Raw genomic sequence first — 16,203 nt, 5'->3', positions numbered from 1 at the left:
TTCATAATCTCCAAATATACCATTGTCTGTAACATCAACCCCCCAATAATAAGGTGTTTGGCTTTTATATGGCTGAGTTTCATATAGTGTTAGGATAAATTGTGATTTGTTATCTAAGTGTCTACCAGTTGCTTTTTTGCAAGCTAAGAAAAAATATAAATACTTTCTATCTACGTATCTGTATATGAAAAACAGCCTCAATGTTCCTGCCAACTCAGCTCTTTTGAGGGAACGGCTTTATGTTACAGATGAGGATATTTTTTTTCCTTATGCCTGCAAAGGCAGTGGGAGGCAGCCCAGTCCATTTCAAAGAGTCAGCCTTGTCCTCCAAACCTTTTGTTTAAGTTGTCAGTTATTGTTTTAAATCCTTTTCTCACTGACATTGAAGGCTTTGCAGCATTTCATATGGTTGGTTGAAAAGAATCTGTGGTGTTTGAATAAGAATGTGTGGTCATGAGTGAATGGCACTGTTTGACAAGGATTAGCAGGTGTGGCCTTATTGGGTGAAGTGTGTCACTAGGGAGCTGGGCTTTGGGGTTTCAGAAGCTCAAGCCAGGACCAAAGTGTCTCTTCCTGCTGCCTGTGGATTCAGATGTAGTACTCTCAACTTCTACAGCACCATGCCTTCCTGCACACCACCATGCTCCCCACCCTGATGACAGTGGACTGAGCCTCTTAAACTATAAGCAAGGCCAAATTAAATGCTTCCCTTTGTAAGAGTTGCTGTGGTCACTGCATCTCTTCATAACAATAGAACACTGTCTAAAACATTATATCCTATGTTCAATGAAACAAGGCAACTGGCCGTGTAGTTTGTATGATGAAGTAAGAGACTGGGTTCAGACACTGAACTTTGAAGGCACCCTGAACTTCAACCCAGGTCCCAGAGTACAGCCTGCATACCCATCTAGTCCATCGAAATGCTAAACACGGATGAATTGAAGATGGCTGGTGTGAGGGTTGGCTGCTACGCTCTCCTCCTGGGTCAGATAAATACAAGTAAACTAACACCTTGACCCCAACCTCAAACTGGAAACTGAAGGTAAACATCCTCCCCAAGCAATTTTTGATAGCTCAGAGTTTGAGATACTTAGGTGTTTTACCCAGTGGTGACCAACCAGGTTTCAAACAGGAGAGAACAAACTCAAGTGCTGTCATCAAATGCTTAAGGTCTCCATTTAGTTATTAATGTAGTTTTTCATTTTATAAATATATTTAATGCCTATGTCGGGAATTATTAAGATGCAAAACTAATAAAGAAACTTTACAAATTTCGCAGAGTGGCTAAACCATGACCCAGGTAAAATTCAAAATTGCCACATATCTTGTAAATACAGCTCTATTAGAAACAGCCACTCCATCTAGGTTCACAAGTCATCTGCAGATGCAGTGCCAAGGTGAGAAGTATTAGCATCTGGCTTGCAAAGGGGAAGTGCTTCATATTTCATGTCTGGGAATTCCAATAAAAGTTGATTGACATCCGGTCTAGTGTTATGAGGGAAGATGCTATCCATATTCCTAGTGTACACAAGTAATACTTGGGAACAGTTGTAGGGTTCAGGGCTTCTCCTGTTGCTCAGTAATACATGGCTTAGATGATTCATCACTGCATTAGATCTGGGGTCCCATGGAAGACTAGAGACAAGGAACAGAATGACCAATAATCCAATTCTCATATGTGCAAAGAAGGAACCTGACGGGGAAACATAAGATTTGGGAAAGGAGATGAGAGAGAGAGAGAGAGAGAGAGAGAGAGAGAGAGAGAGAGAGAGAGAGGGAGAGGGAGAGAATATGTATATATTCTAAAATAAATATGTGTGTTGGGGGACACAACTGGGAAAGGAAATTCATCAGCAAAGGATTCTTAATTGAATGCTCAAATACCCAGTATTAGGGCTGGGCGCTGAAGTCAAAGGCTGTGCTGTTAGCCTGGGAAGGGGCATCCTGCCCTCCTGTCCAGTACTCTTATGTTACCTTTCTTATTACTGCCACAAAATATCAGACAAAAGCAACCTAGGATGAGGTTTGTCCTGCACAGGTAGACCATCACAAACAGAAAGTTGCAGGTTGCAGGAGCCTGAGGAAGTTAGTCACACTGTATCCACACACTCAAGAAACAAAGAGTAATGGATCCTGATACTCAATTTACTTTCTCCTTTTTATTCAGTCTGGGATCTCAGCTCCTGATTCAGTAGCAGCCATAGTTAGGACTAGTAGCGTAAGTGGTGCTAGGTAAGCCTGTTAGGCTGATGATCAGAGTTAACCATCTCCGTCCTTTAGTAGCTCTACACTCTCCAGATCACTTCCTCCACACACACACACATGCTCCCTCTGTAGGGCTGCTTACAAGGCAACCTAAGATCCTCTGGCATGCTCAGGATATTGCTGACCAATTGTGCACCAGACAAGGCCACCCTTTGCTTCCAAAAGTTGATGGTGACTTATTCCCAACTCATGCCTGATGACAGGTTTCTTCTCTTGCTCCCCAAAATGATTGTTTGCTGAAAATAAAAAGTTTGGAAAGGAATATATTACGAGGCAGGATTTATATATGTAAATTTCCCCCTCACTCTTTCAGGAATTTTTCTTTAAATGTGGAGCACACCCAACCTCAGACAAGGACACATCAGTAGCTTTGAACCTGATCACCAGCAACAGACGCAGTATCCCCTGTATAGCGTGCACAGATGTCAGGTAAGGCTCTCAGGGCAGGCCCTCGGTGTCCTGCTTCTCAGCCCCATTCCTCTGGCAGACCTGCCTTGGAGACCTCGCCGTGAGTGATGCACATCTATTTCAGTGGTACCACCAAATCTGGGTACCACCAAATCTGGGTACCACCAAATCTGGGTACCACCAAATCTGGGTACCACCAAATCTGAGTACCACCAAATCTGGGTACCACCAAATCTGGGTACCACCAAATCTGAGTACCACCAAATCTGGGTAAATATTATGGTGGTGAAATTATCTGCAGTTCACAGTGCCAGTTACTTGGATCAGTGATATGAGCCCTAAACTATCTCACACAAAATATCTAAAAATAGTGTAATCTTAGTTCATCCAGAAATGTAAACGCAGCCATATCAGTGAGCTCTAAAATAAGATTAAAATATGACGTTAACATGAGCAATGGAATAACAATTTATGAACTGCACTTAACCTTGCCAAGCTATTTTATTTTTAAAATATCTCTTCCATATATTTAATTTCTTCCACTGTATTTGCTTGCATTTGTACTGCGTCTTCTCCTGCATTCATACATCCAAAATAAAAACCACATAGCTGATTGTGGGCACAGTTACTTCAAGCCCCAGTGAACAGAGGGACAGAAGGAAGATGGGCAGACAGAGTTGGAGGGAAGTGGGGGGAGAATTCCGGTTTAGGAGTCAAGGCAGGTGAAACCGAATCTGCTGGATCTGCAGAGTAAGCAGCCGGAAGGGAAATTATTCCTCATTGCAGATGCAGAGAAGAAAGGAGGCAGCCTGGGCGTGTGTCCTCAGAGGTTAGCTCAGAAGCACAGATTGCCAAGGTGGGGAATTAGTCTTCATACTAGAAAGAGTGCTTTAGTCAAATGCCAAATGGGTTACTGAATAAAATCCCCCGATCGCTTGTTCCATGTTTTTAGACAGAAACATTTCAAGGTTACTGTTCCTTAGCCCCGGGAACTGAATGAGATGGCCCTTTGAATTTACTTTGTGATTTCGTAGTTGGTGTTAATGCTTTCGGCTTGGTAATTCCATCTTTTACTAGCTCTGAAATTTTCACGTTGACTAAAAGAAGCCTGACTATTTTAGAAGGAAGTGGTGTTTGTAAACCTGTCTCCTAAACCACATTTTCCTTGCTTCTCATGTTTAGTCACTGCTGTGGCAGGAAATGTCACAACAGTGTCCACAAACTGCTGTGTTTTACTTAGGCAAGGTAAGTAATGACCTTAGAATACTTAGAATATTATACTTGGAATGACCACACAGGGAAAATCCTTTCAATGGGCAAAACAATGCTTCTAGCTTTTCAGGAAGGAGCCAGACAGTTGTACAAATGAGAGCTCTCAAGTACTTAAAATCACCTTTGATTTTTTTTTCAAAGAAAAAGAAACAAAAACCATATTTCTGTAAGTCGGGTGCAGCCTCCCAGCCAGTACTGATGAAGTTGGAGGTGAAAGGTGAGGCCTGGAGAGATGGCTCAGTGATGAAGAGTACTTTCTGCTCTTCCAGAGGACCTGAGTTCAGTTCCCCGTGCCCACATGGGGACTCTTCTAGCCTCTGAGGCTACCCATCCCCCAACACAGTGACACATACATGCACACATACACACACACACACATTCACACATGCACACACATACATAATATATAAATTTTTAAAAAGACCATGAGAGATGTTCATGTTGTCTGACTGTGAGCACTTCTCTCTCATCCATTTGACCTAACTACAGACAGCCATTTTTTTGAGCAAAGTAAGCCACCTGCAAGATATTTGGGTGAGGGACCCTAAGGGCTTTTACAGTCCTATACCCTCCTTATAGCTTCCCTCTCAGACTGAGTGTCTTACAGCTCTCCTCTACCACTGAAGGCTTTTGTGGTTCCACACCCTCCAGGAAGGAGCGCTTCAACCTTATCTGGGCAGCCCCTGGAATGTAGAGCATAGGTCCTGAGACGCAACCCACATTAGCAGCAGCCAGCCAACTGACTTAAAAGTCACCTAAACCCACCAGTGCTTGCATGCCTCGTCACCATCGCTGTACCCCCCCCATTACTAAGTTTATGATATATATGGACAGAAGGCTCAGGGTTGCCCCTCTGGATGTAGGTCATTCCAGTGCACTGGACTAATAAACCTCTTGCTTTTGCATCAGTCGATCCCTGATCTCTCGTCTCATCCATGGGAGTCTCAAATAGATAAGACTCAATTTCGGTCTTACATGGGGAGATAAGTATTGGAAAAAATCATGTTCTTATAAAGAAATTTTTTCAGTTACCATATCACATGACAGTGGATATAAACGACCATTCAGCACTGGTTCCAATGTGTTCATAGTCGGCTGCTTGAAAGAAGGAAGTCTCCTCTGTAACCAGAATACCTTGAGTGAAGGATGGAGAAAATGTCCCACACAGTACTTAGGTTATTATTGTATTCCCTACCCTCTTAATAATATTTTATTTAGGGAAAGTGAGGCATCCCAACAGGTGAAGGTACTTGTTGCACAGGCCTAACAAGGTGATGTCAATACCCAGAACCTCAGTAGGAAGAAACCAGCTGCCACAGTTGTCCCCTGACTTCCACATTCATTAAGATGTACACACACACACACATACACACACACACACACACACACACACACACACACAATGAATCTTAATAAAAAAAAGTGGCATTCAAAAATACCAATCATTTTGTCTGACTAGGAATCATGGCCCAGAGGTGAAGAAGCATACTGTTCATGTATGATATCACTGACTGCATGCTTTGCTCCTAAGTACTGGGTCATAGGATGGGAGTAGGTGACAGCGATCCACAGTTTTAAGTCCTTCCTGCATGTATGCAAGCTCATTTTCTTAAATTACACTGTTTAGACTGTGACTCAAACCAATCTTACTTGCAGATTAGCATTTTTTATGAGAAAACAATGCAAAGCTCTTTTGACACAGAACCTTTCCTACACATCAGCCATAACTCAGGTTGTTCTTTATAGTGTGGGACTTCCAATCTTTTAAGTTTGTTTTTGACCCTAACCTTTACTCTGACTATAAAATGTAATTGATTCCAATGAACTTCACTTAAAATTCTCACATCTTCTGGGAGGTCAAAACAAAAGTCATAATTAAATACAGATTTAAACAGGTTTTGTTTTATATTTATATTTTAAGAGTTTTTTTAATTATATTTGTAGGTCATCACATGCTATTGATCTAGTTGGACATTTAGCAGTTAAAATAAAACCCCAATTTTAGTATCGCCCCTAAGACTGGTGAGCTAATTCGTCTGTATGTCTTTCCCAGTCACCCACCCTTTCTGCATTTCTGTTGCTAACAACACAGTGAAAGGCCACCATGTTTATATGGCCAAAATCCAACCTGCCAGAAACACACTGTAAAACCCAGTTCCCAGCACAAAATTAAATCTGCACCATAAGACTTGTACCATTAGGACTTTCGGGATTGGTGTCATCATCATCATCATCTAATACAAATAGTTTCATAATTCCCTTGCTTTCAAATCCATCTTAAAATCCACTTACTTACTGAGGCAAAGCTACCATGGATTGCATACCGAAAAGATTCGCTCAGGCCTGGAGATTAGCAGAGATTTATCCCAGATCCCATTTGTTCTTATTCCTTGTGACACGGATTTAGTGGCCATTTGGCAGCATGCTGGTAGCATTCTTTCCCTCAAACGTGGAATATAGTGGTGTCCCCTTTGGATGTATTCATTATGTCTGTCTCCAGCTTCCCCTGTCGGTTCACGATTCCATTTTGGTTATACAGTACTTTGCAGTACTTTGTTATTATTGAGACATTACAGGGAGGCCTTAAGAGCATAACCCTTCTTGAGCATTCCATGGTCAAATCATATATAAAATTTCATCCAGTATCTAAAGCCAAGACCCTCCCATGAGACCACTGTGTTGTTTCATGTGACAGATTTCAGCAAAGGACTGTTTCTGTAACAAAATCCTGATGGGAGACTTTGCATCCCACATCCCTGGAGCCTTGTGTAATCAAGGAACTACAGGTTCTCCCATGGGTCCCAAGCAGTGTCCCCATTGCCATGTACTGAATGATGCCAAGGTCAAGCCACCTTCAGGAATGAGTGGGAAATGTTTTTCTTGTGCTCACGTTCCCCTTAGTGGAAGAGAAAAGTAAGTGTTGTGATTGAACGAACAGAGAATACCACACTGATATCATGACAGTGAAGGGCATGTTGTGGAGCAGTGGGGAAAAAGGAGGAAATCCCAAAAACTCAGGCTGCTTAAAGCCAGCTCCTTCACACTGAGCTCCACACCTTATGAGAGCAGATCCTGTTATTTCTCTTCTGTTTGTTACTTAAAGATGTGTTTTGCTCAGATGTGAGCGTGTGTATCTATGTGTAGTTATGTGAACCTATGTGCAGGCACATTCACGAGTCAGAAGAGGACAATTTAGATCTCTTGGAGCTGAATTTCCCCATAGCTGTGAACCACCTGATTTGAGGCCTGGAACGTAGACTCTGTTCTCTGTAAGTACATCAAATGCTCAGCCCAAAGCGAGCATCTCTCCAGCCCCAAATTCTAGGACTTCTCTGAGTCTGTCTTGGCAAAGGGTGGCACCCCCACTCTAACACACTCTTGTTAGGAAGTGTCTGTATCCTGTTCTCAGAAAGCAGGCCCTCAAACACTCTCAGACACCTGACCTCTCCTGAGATGGATATGTGGCACTTAACAACCACGGTCTTCTCAGTTTCAGTCCCTGAAAGGAATATGAGCTCCCATCTTAAAAGAAGAGAATTTGAGGATAAGGTGTTTAAACTTTTGCCTGTTCAGGACAGAAAGTTGTCGAGCCATCTTACCGCCGAGGGCCATGTGGTTTGTATCGATCTTGCTCGGACCTTCTCTCATTCTTAGTTGTGGAGTCCAGGTCTAAGCTGCACAGGGAAAGACAGGTCTCTCTGGAAGGTTAGATGATGGGTCCCATGCAGAAGGAGGGAAAGTAGTCAAGGTTTAATCAGAGGCAGAGGAACGCCAGGCATAGCTTTGGGTGCTCTTTTCTGTATGAGCCAGTCAGAACTGGAGAGAACAGGACTGCCTTTGGTTTGTCAGCTCCATTGCTCAAAGGCAAGGTCCAAACTTGTCTCATGCACAAACATGGCTTATCTGCTCTACAATGTCCAGTGCTGACCTTTGCCCCAGAAAGATTTATTTAAGATCTGCTGACTTGAATTAATAAAACTGTTTCACACAACACAGCGAACATTACAATCTTTTTATACAGCTTTTTAGTATTTGTATATCTATGTATGCACTGGTCCTCTGCATATGAATTTATTTGTGTATGGGGGCCAGAGAACAACCTTATGGGTAGTTCTTTAGGTACCATTCACCATTAAAATCAAAACAAAAATCAAGATGCTTTTTTGACTGTTCTGAGGCTTGACAAGTAGGCTGGGCTAACTGGCCAGGAGCATTACCACTGCCCCCTCCCTGGGGAACCTGTATTCCCAGTGCTGGGATTGCAAGCTTGAAAGATTCTTTTTAAATTATTGTTCACTTTTATTTTGTGTATGGCTATTTTCCTTCATGTATGTTTGTGTACCACATGTGTGCCTAGTGCCCATGGAGGCTGGAAGAAAGTGTCAGATCTCTTGAAGCCAGAGTTACAGATGGTTGCAAGCCACCCTGTGGGTGCTGGAAATGGAACCAGAGTGCTCTGGAATAGCAAGAAGGGCTCATAACTACTAAGCCATCTCTCTAGCTATGGATTACAAGCCATTCATGTTTGTTCTGGGCTTTTCTTCATGTTTGCAAGGCTAATGCTTTACCAACTGAGCGATGTAGAACAGGAGAGATCAACAAGGAGTATTTAGAAGCTGGTAGGTCTAAATGGAAATCCAGTTTTGAAATCTGAGTCACAGGAGACAGATTACTAAGCCATACTGTTCGGGGTCAGTTCCTTATGAAAACACAGAAGAAATATTTTATCTACATTGATACTTTGAAATGTGAACCGTGTCAGCTTTAATGCCAGCCAGTGACCTTCTGCTCTCCTGCTGTGGATCCTGTAGGTCTCAGATGGGAGCTGCTGCATCCTCAGGGCTTCCTGGGGATGTCACAGGTGCCTGTGCATGAAATTCACAGGCCTTACCTTTTCATTTAACTGTCACTGCCAGTGCACAGCGGCCCTGCTGGCAAAAGGAGGGCAGCATTGCAAATCCTCATGGACCAGTTTTGTATCCATTAAGGTCAGCCTTGCATGTTGTAACCTTCTGGATTTTAAGCAGTTCAATTTTCCATTGATGGATGTTAAGAAAGAAGCAGCTACATTCTGCAAACATCCACAGGGCCATTGCTTAGACTTTGCTAGCAGTGATGGTTTAGTCTTCATGTCTGTTTTCAACAGAATAAAATGCCCACACAAATTTAAGTAGCTGTTATTTTATTTTAACTTGAAAAGTATCGTATGATCTGTGCGTTTATTTAACTGAAATTCATCCCATTAATTAACAATCAGTTGTGAATATGGTTGAAGGGGAGAACTATTACCCATTAGAAAAGATGTTGGTGTTGCTTCATACCTTTTGACAGAAGTTTTAACCTGTGGGGGACTATTTTGTGATTAGCGGGATTCTGAACTTACAGAGATCCCTTACATGACAATCAATCGCATGACATTTAGAATTAAGTGTTTGCAGGCGTGTTCGATGCAGTCTCCACAGTTTGCAGAACTGTTTGCAACAAGATAAAAAATAGTTGCAAAACCCTGGAGGCAAAGTCATTTTTTGAAGCTGTGGTGGTCCCCTATTGACTCTGTTCCCTGTCAATTTGGCAGAATCTAAGTAGCAGAAAGCATGGCCAGAACTCAGAATCTTAGAGGTGCTAGCAGTGAACTCTCCAGGGTTTCTAGCTCCAAATAGAGATTTGTTTTACAACAGCAAGTTCTATTCTCCTGTTATAAGATTCAGTAGACCCTCATACAAAAATATATGTGCCAAAGATATGCATAATTATGCACACAGAATAGCATCTTTCCATGTGAGCACTCCTTTGGATAAAGGGATCACACATGGGCACCAGCCTTTCTTAACCCTTCTTTTCCCACTACAGTTTTCAAAACATTCACGCAATTACTTGTTTCTTATATATAAAGTCCATCAGGTGCCCCAGGAACATTCCAAGATGGCAGCATTTTGTGTCTTCTGGACCCAGGGCAAACAGATGACAGGGTGCTCTAGTGAGGACAGGAGTGACAGATCTGGGCTTGCTGAAGAAGGACAAAGATTGACCATAGCTCTCAAAACTCAGTCTCACCACTGTATTGCAACAGAATAGGAGCCCAGACTCATCCCATTAGTGGGAGAGCCTTTCACATGATCCTTTAAGTTTGCCAAAGCAGAACTGGAGAGAAATGCACTGAGTCATTGTATGTGATCAGCCAAACCACACCAATTGCCTATTCACTATGTTCTTACACCCAGCCAACTTAAGTCTCACTATCCAACATAGTCTCTGCTTCTGCCAAAGCAACTCCCTCACTCATTACTATGGATAGGACCAGACCCAGACTCCAAAGCCAAGCTGTCACCACACTGGTGACAACAGATTCTTCCTCTCAAACCTGATCTGAAATGTACTCTGTAGTATTTTCAGACTACATAGAACTTTTCATATCTGCTCAGCCTATACCCATATGTATGACAGGGTATCTGCCATCATAAATATAAATTCCACGGGGCATCTTCTGTTGCTGCTACTGTCTGTAGATATATTGTGTCCACACAAATCTTACCACTTGCAGGAGATTAATGTTACACGTATTTTAAACAGGGGGCAAAATAAGGTACAAAGAAGTATTTCTTCCTGAAAGTCACATCTATTTTATATGGTGGATGAGGGAGGATCAATATTAGTCTCTGCAATAATTCTGATGCCAAAAATCTATGTTCTTGACCATCATAGTATATGGCCTCAGAAAAATATCCATTGCCTCAAGAACATGGCATCATGACTTGCTGGAAAGGAAAGGAACTAGGAGATGGAGGTGTATTAAAGTTTCAGATACAAGCTTCTATGTTGACCAAGTGGCTGTGGAACTGATGTTTTAATTTCTGTGCTGTCAGTAAGTCAGCCACAAATTCAGGGATGGAAGAGCATCTCCTCCCCAGGTTTCTCTGAGCATGCTCCCTGCCCTTCAAGAGTTAATGTGTGTGCTCCTGCTGCACAAGAGAAGGCTGCTTCTCAGAGACTCTACCTGTGTAGGAATTTGTTGGCTTCCACTAGAAAGGATGGTGGGGGCCTTCCAAGGAGCCATGATGACAGTGACAGATGGTTAGTCTGGCTTTATTACTGTGACTAATACCTGAAGGAGCTTAAAAAAAAAAGAAAGATTTCATTTGGTTTCCAATATCTGAGCCCATCTTGCTTCAGAGAATAGCTCACATCACGGATCCAGGAGACACAGCAGCAAATGCCCTGTAAGCAGGCTTCTCTCTTCCTCTTCTGTACCATGGGTAGCTGAGCTATGTGGCTGTGCTGCCCACGTTCAGGGAAGGCCTCCCTTAGTCAATCCTCTCTGAAAATACCCTGAGGTGTGCGTGATTAATCACCCAGTGGGTCTCACAATTCACTCAAGTTGACCAGATTAATCATCACATGGTACCCACCATTAAAGTCACACCCACAAGCCCTGTTCCTGGGGTCCCATGGAGGTCACTTTTAGGAACCCTGAAATGGATTGAGAAGATCACAGGTCAACTTGGGAGCTTCCTTTATTCAGCATATGCCAACCATCCATGCTGATTGCTGTAGATCCTATGTCTCTAGGCTAAGCCCTACTGACTTAAGGGCCACATGGACATACTTCAGAGTAGTATCCAGAATTAAAGGCACAGAGAAGTGGGCAGACTAAACAGCACTGGGATACTGGCCTTCAGCTGGTTAACATGTATCTTGTTCAATGATATTTTCATCTTTCATAAATTTTCAATTGCAGAAGGATTTTTCTTTAGATTTCCAGGGAGTCTTATATCAGCTAGCTATGAGGAGCTCAGAGTGTGTAAAGGGTTTACTTACACTGTCAGCATTTTCCCTTTAGGTCTTCAATATTTGGTCTGTATGAAGTTGTGTATTCCAAACACTTTTCTTTTAAAAGGGGGGGTGGGTCATTGCTTTTAACAAAATTATGGATTATTTTATTTATTTACATTTCAAATATTATCTCTCTTTCCAGTTTTCCCTCCACAAATTCCCCCTCCCTCTCACTCCATCCATGCACCCACTCCTACCTCAGCACCCTAGGTCATCGAGCCTCCACAGGTCCAAGAGGTTCCCCTCCCAGTAATGCCCAATTAGGCAATCCTCTGCTACATATCTAGCTGGAGCACGGGTCCTCCCATGTATATTCTTTGTTTGGTGGTTTGGTCCCTGGGAGCATTGGGGGATCTGGTTGGTTGATATTGTTGTTCTTCCTATGGGATTGCAAACCCCTTGAGCACCTACAGTCCTTGCCCTAATGTCTCCATTGGGGTCCCTGTTTGGCTGTGTACATCTACATCTGTATTGTTCAGGCTCTGGCAGAGCCCCTTAGAAACAGCTATAACAGGCTCCCGACAGTAAGTGCTTCTTGGCATCAGCAGTAGGAATTTGGAGTAGCCACTAGAAAGTCCCAGATGCCAGAGACCCTGGATGTTTCCAGAACCAAACAGGGAGGTCATTAGCCAAAGTACCCAACAAAGGTGAGGAAGAACCTATAGAAACCATATCCAGTGGATTAAGTATAGCCTCCTGTTGAGCAGTGGGGCCACACACCCATCCCAAAAACATTAATCCAGAATTCCTCCTGTCCAAAGGAATTGCAGAGAGTAGAGACAGTAGAAAAGGCCATCCAGAGACTGCCTTACCTAGGAATCCATCCCATCTGCAGACACCAAATCCAGACACTATTGCTGATACCAAGCACCTTTTTATATCTCTGATATTTAGTCTTATTAAATTATATGGAATTATATCACTAAGCTACACAAACACATTCAGATCCACATATATGTTGGTTCTATGATTGTAGCATCACCAAGAGGCGGGTCTGAGAAAGCTAGATGAATTTATATTAAAAAAACAAACTTCCATCTCCTATGTTACATCCTACAGGAACACCAATACAGAGTGGATCATCAATCCTAAGAATTGAAACACTAGGCTTTCTTGATATAAAAATAATGCACAATATTTACGATTTCTCAACAGAATGCAGAGTTCTTAATGAAATGAGAAAACTGATCAATTCAAATACATTAACACTGTGAATGTATCCAAAGATACCAGGAAGGGAGTGAGCACGTGCAAGTTTTATGGCAGTGGGATTTACCACATGTGGGCCAGCCAGCTTATGAATTGCTCAGAGCAAGTAAGGGACTTAAACTGTCACTAAGAAAAAGAAAGACAACATATGAGCAGGCCTTTCATGAGAAGCTGTTATCCAAATGACTAGGAAGCATATGAAAAAGGAGACCTGCAAATTAAACCTACTGTGTGGAGCTACTGCTTGTTCAGCAAGCACCAATGAACAATGAAACACGGAGTGACCTGATGCTTACAGCTCCTCCTTTGACTCACTGCTATGGGAGCAATTAAAGGTAGCTGTCACAATAATCATACTAAATAGTAGCTCTAGGACAATTATCGACAAAGCAGCCCTGTAGCCGAAGCTGCCCAATGAATGAAATGTGCTGCTTCCCCCCCCCCCCCTTAGTCTTAGTTCACTGGTTTTGGGAGGGGAAGACACTGCAGAAAAGAGATGGAAATGTAGAGAGAAAGGTAGCCTTTGTGAATTTTCTGCCTCCTTCCACTTGAAAGGTTGCTACATCCACTCCATGGTTCTAAAATACAAGAAGAAATTGATTAAGTCTCCTGCATCTCTGTAAATCAAGCATCTCTGTCTTCACTGAGCCCAAGTGGCTCTCATTGATGCCATATAACCACAGGGAGGGTGGGGAGAGTTTGGGGTAGTCCTGGGGTTGGTAACCAAGCTCTGTTTTGGAGCACACCTCAGAGTGGCCTGTCCTTGCTCTCCCTGTTTATTGCTGGGAGTCCCCAGAGCTGGTGAACTCTGACCCTTTGTTTGGAAGCTGCCTCCCTGGTAGGCAAAGAATTAAATTTTTGGAATTTTGTGTTTGTTATTTTCCTGACTGGTTTTTAAATCCCCTGTTATGAACAAGGTATTTTATCCACAGCAATGAAGATTGATTTTCTGCCCCATGCAAGCTACACTCCTCACTGTCCCCTCTCCAGCCATTTTGCTAACAGTGACTAACCCCATTCTGCAACACCTGCCACGTTTCAGTAAAATCTCTTCTTCTGGTAAGGCCTGAACCAAATTTGTCACCCTTGGGAACATCAAGGCATACACAGGGCATCCATCTAAGTGTCACAGACATGCACCATGGCGTATAGAACCTTCATTTGTTCCCTAAATTCTTTAACCATCCTGACACACTTTGTCCTCATCAGCTACAGAAAACTGCTGTGTCTCTGCTTCTTCCTTCCCCTTGCATTTTCCTTCTTTCTCTCCCCGAAAAGGCTCACTCATCTCTTTAGGTTGCCTCCCCGTCCTTAAGGTCAGCAGACTGAAAACATTAACCCTATATCCGGTGGGAGAACAGGATGATGTCTATCACCATCCTTCTCTTGAGAGCCATGCCGTAGTCCTTTAAAAACTGAAGCTGTGGTCTATATGGGACTGTCTGACTCTGCATGGGGAGGGAGCAGATCCCTGGAGGCAAATGTGCAATGGCGGCCCATAATTGCTTAAGACGGAACTAGGAGGGAAAGTGGACCTTAGTGACCCAAAACTTACTTGGGAAAGGGAAGCTCTCTAAAGTAGAGTCACTTTCTAAACTGCTGAGAAAGCTGTAGCCGAGGACCCCGAGCAGGTTGAGCCCTCCATAAGCAGGACGGATCAGAAATCTGACATTTAGTGTGTAAGGTTCCAATTTGCTCATGGGATACATAGACCTAGGGAAGGAAGGGAACGGCACAGGCCTGAGGACCTGCCCCTGCTCTCTGAGATGCTCTGGACTCAACAGAGTATTATTTCTGTGGCCATACTGATTGGCCATTCTGATTGATGGAGCATCTGTGTGGAAACATGCCCACACGCTGGTAATCAGACTAGCTGCTAGCTAACTGCTGCTTGGGTAGCGTGTGATTTTCAGGGAAACTGTCTGATCACATATGTGTGTGTACACACACATGGGTCTTGTGGGCTGCTTGCTTTGATAGCCTTCTCACAAAGTGTTCTATTGAATGTGTGACTTTGAAAATGAATTTAGAGGATTTATTTATATGACAATAGAAAGGTTAGCATCTCCATCCATATAAGTACAGGCATTGTCATGCTTGTATTTTATTGCTTTTTATTATCAATTCTTGATGTGTTAGCCTCTTTGACTGTGAATTTTTTAAGTGCTTAGTACTTAAATGTACTACAATATAGTGGCTTACTACTGTTTTTCCTTTCTGTCCTCATACTAAGCTGCTAATGGAACTTACCTGTTTTGTTTCCCATGGCTTAGTCTTCTCTTTGTTTGAAACATTGATGACTGGACCTTTCTACATGCTGGGGAATATTAAAAAAATGGGTTTTCATTTTTTATCATCATCGTTGCCCTAAAACCATTATCAAGTCACATAAGGTCAAGTTTCTGATTTGAGATGTCTCCGAACCTAAAATAATCATGATGTTGTGTCTGAAGCTTTTGTCTTTTCTAAGATGGTCATGAGCACATTATGCCAGAAACATAGACAAACATGTTTGTCTGTTAGTACATCACCAGGATATTCAGAACAACTATAAACTCACAAAGATTAGCTGTTTCAGCAATTTATCCAAATACTCTATCAACTTCCTTAGCAGATATCACAAGGCATATAGTAGCTGTGTCTGTCTGTATACATGTGGGTACATGTAGTTTCCAGAATAAATATACATTAAAGAGTCAGTAGCAGAGTACAAACGTTTTTGGGAGCAGATTGAGAATCCGTATTGGTAAGATAAGAATCCCGGCCAGTGTCTGGAGGGCATTGCTGCTGGAGCTGCTGATTATTAGGGTTGAGAACCACATTGCATAATCCAGCTAAGAAAGACTGCCTCAACTCTGAGAGCAGGAAATGATGAGTTCAGGTTGAATCCAGGCAGGCAAACCGATGGAGAGGCAGGCAGTCCAATAGGCTGCCTCGACTGTAGGGGACAGAGCTGAGCTGAAGTCCTATGGACAGCTGGGGAGGCCTCTGTGTGTTGGCCCTTGATGCACAGTACCACGTATCCTAGGCTGATGTGGACCATACTATTGCATTGGTAGGTGTCTCTCTTGGGAGGGGCCCTAGTGAAGGAGTTGTACCTTTCCTCAGCATGGTGTGTCTGCTAAGTTCTCAGACCTGGTTTCCTAGACTATTTTAATAGACTCAGGTGGCCCCACAATCTCATCTCACCCTGAAGATTTTATATGGTGGCTCCTTTCT

At 42.8% G+C, this 16,203-nt stretch overlaps 1 protein-coding gene across 2 annotated transcripts in view; it reads left to right on the top strand.

Moving 5' to 3' along the window:
• PRKN (parkin RBR E3 ubiquitin protein ligase) overlaps positions 1 to 16,203 on the top strand; it is a 1,122,166-nt gene that overhangs the window by 587,975 nt on the left and 517,988 nt on the right. For both annotated transcript variants that reach the window (XM_080941626.1, XM_080941625.1), the window contains exon 6: positions 2,579 to 2,694. In XM_080941626.1, the coding sequence (XP_080797752.1) occupies positions 2,579 to 2,694 (116 nt within the window). The remainder of the gene's footprint in view (positions 1 to 2,578; positions 2,695 to 16,203) is intronic.

This window comes from Micromys minutus (assembly GCF_963924665.1).
Source record: "Micromys minutus genome assembly, chromosome: 30".
In the NCBI taxonomy this organism is placed as follows: Eukaryota; Metazoa; Chordata; class Mammalia; order Rodentia; family Muridae; genus Micromys; species Micromys minutus.
Note: the sequence above shows the minus strand (reverse complement) of the source record. Positions and strands in the feature narration are given on the sequence as shown.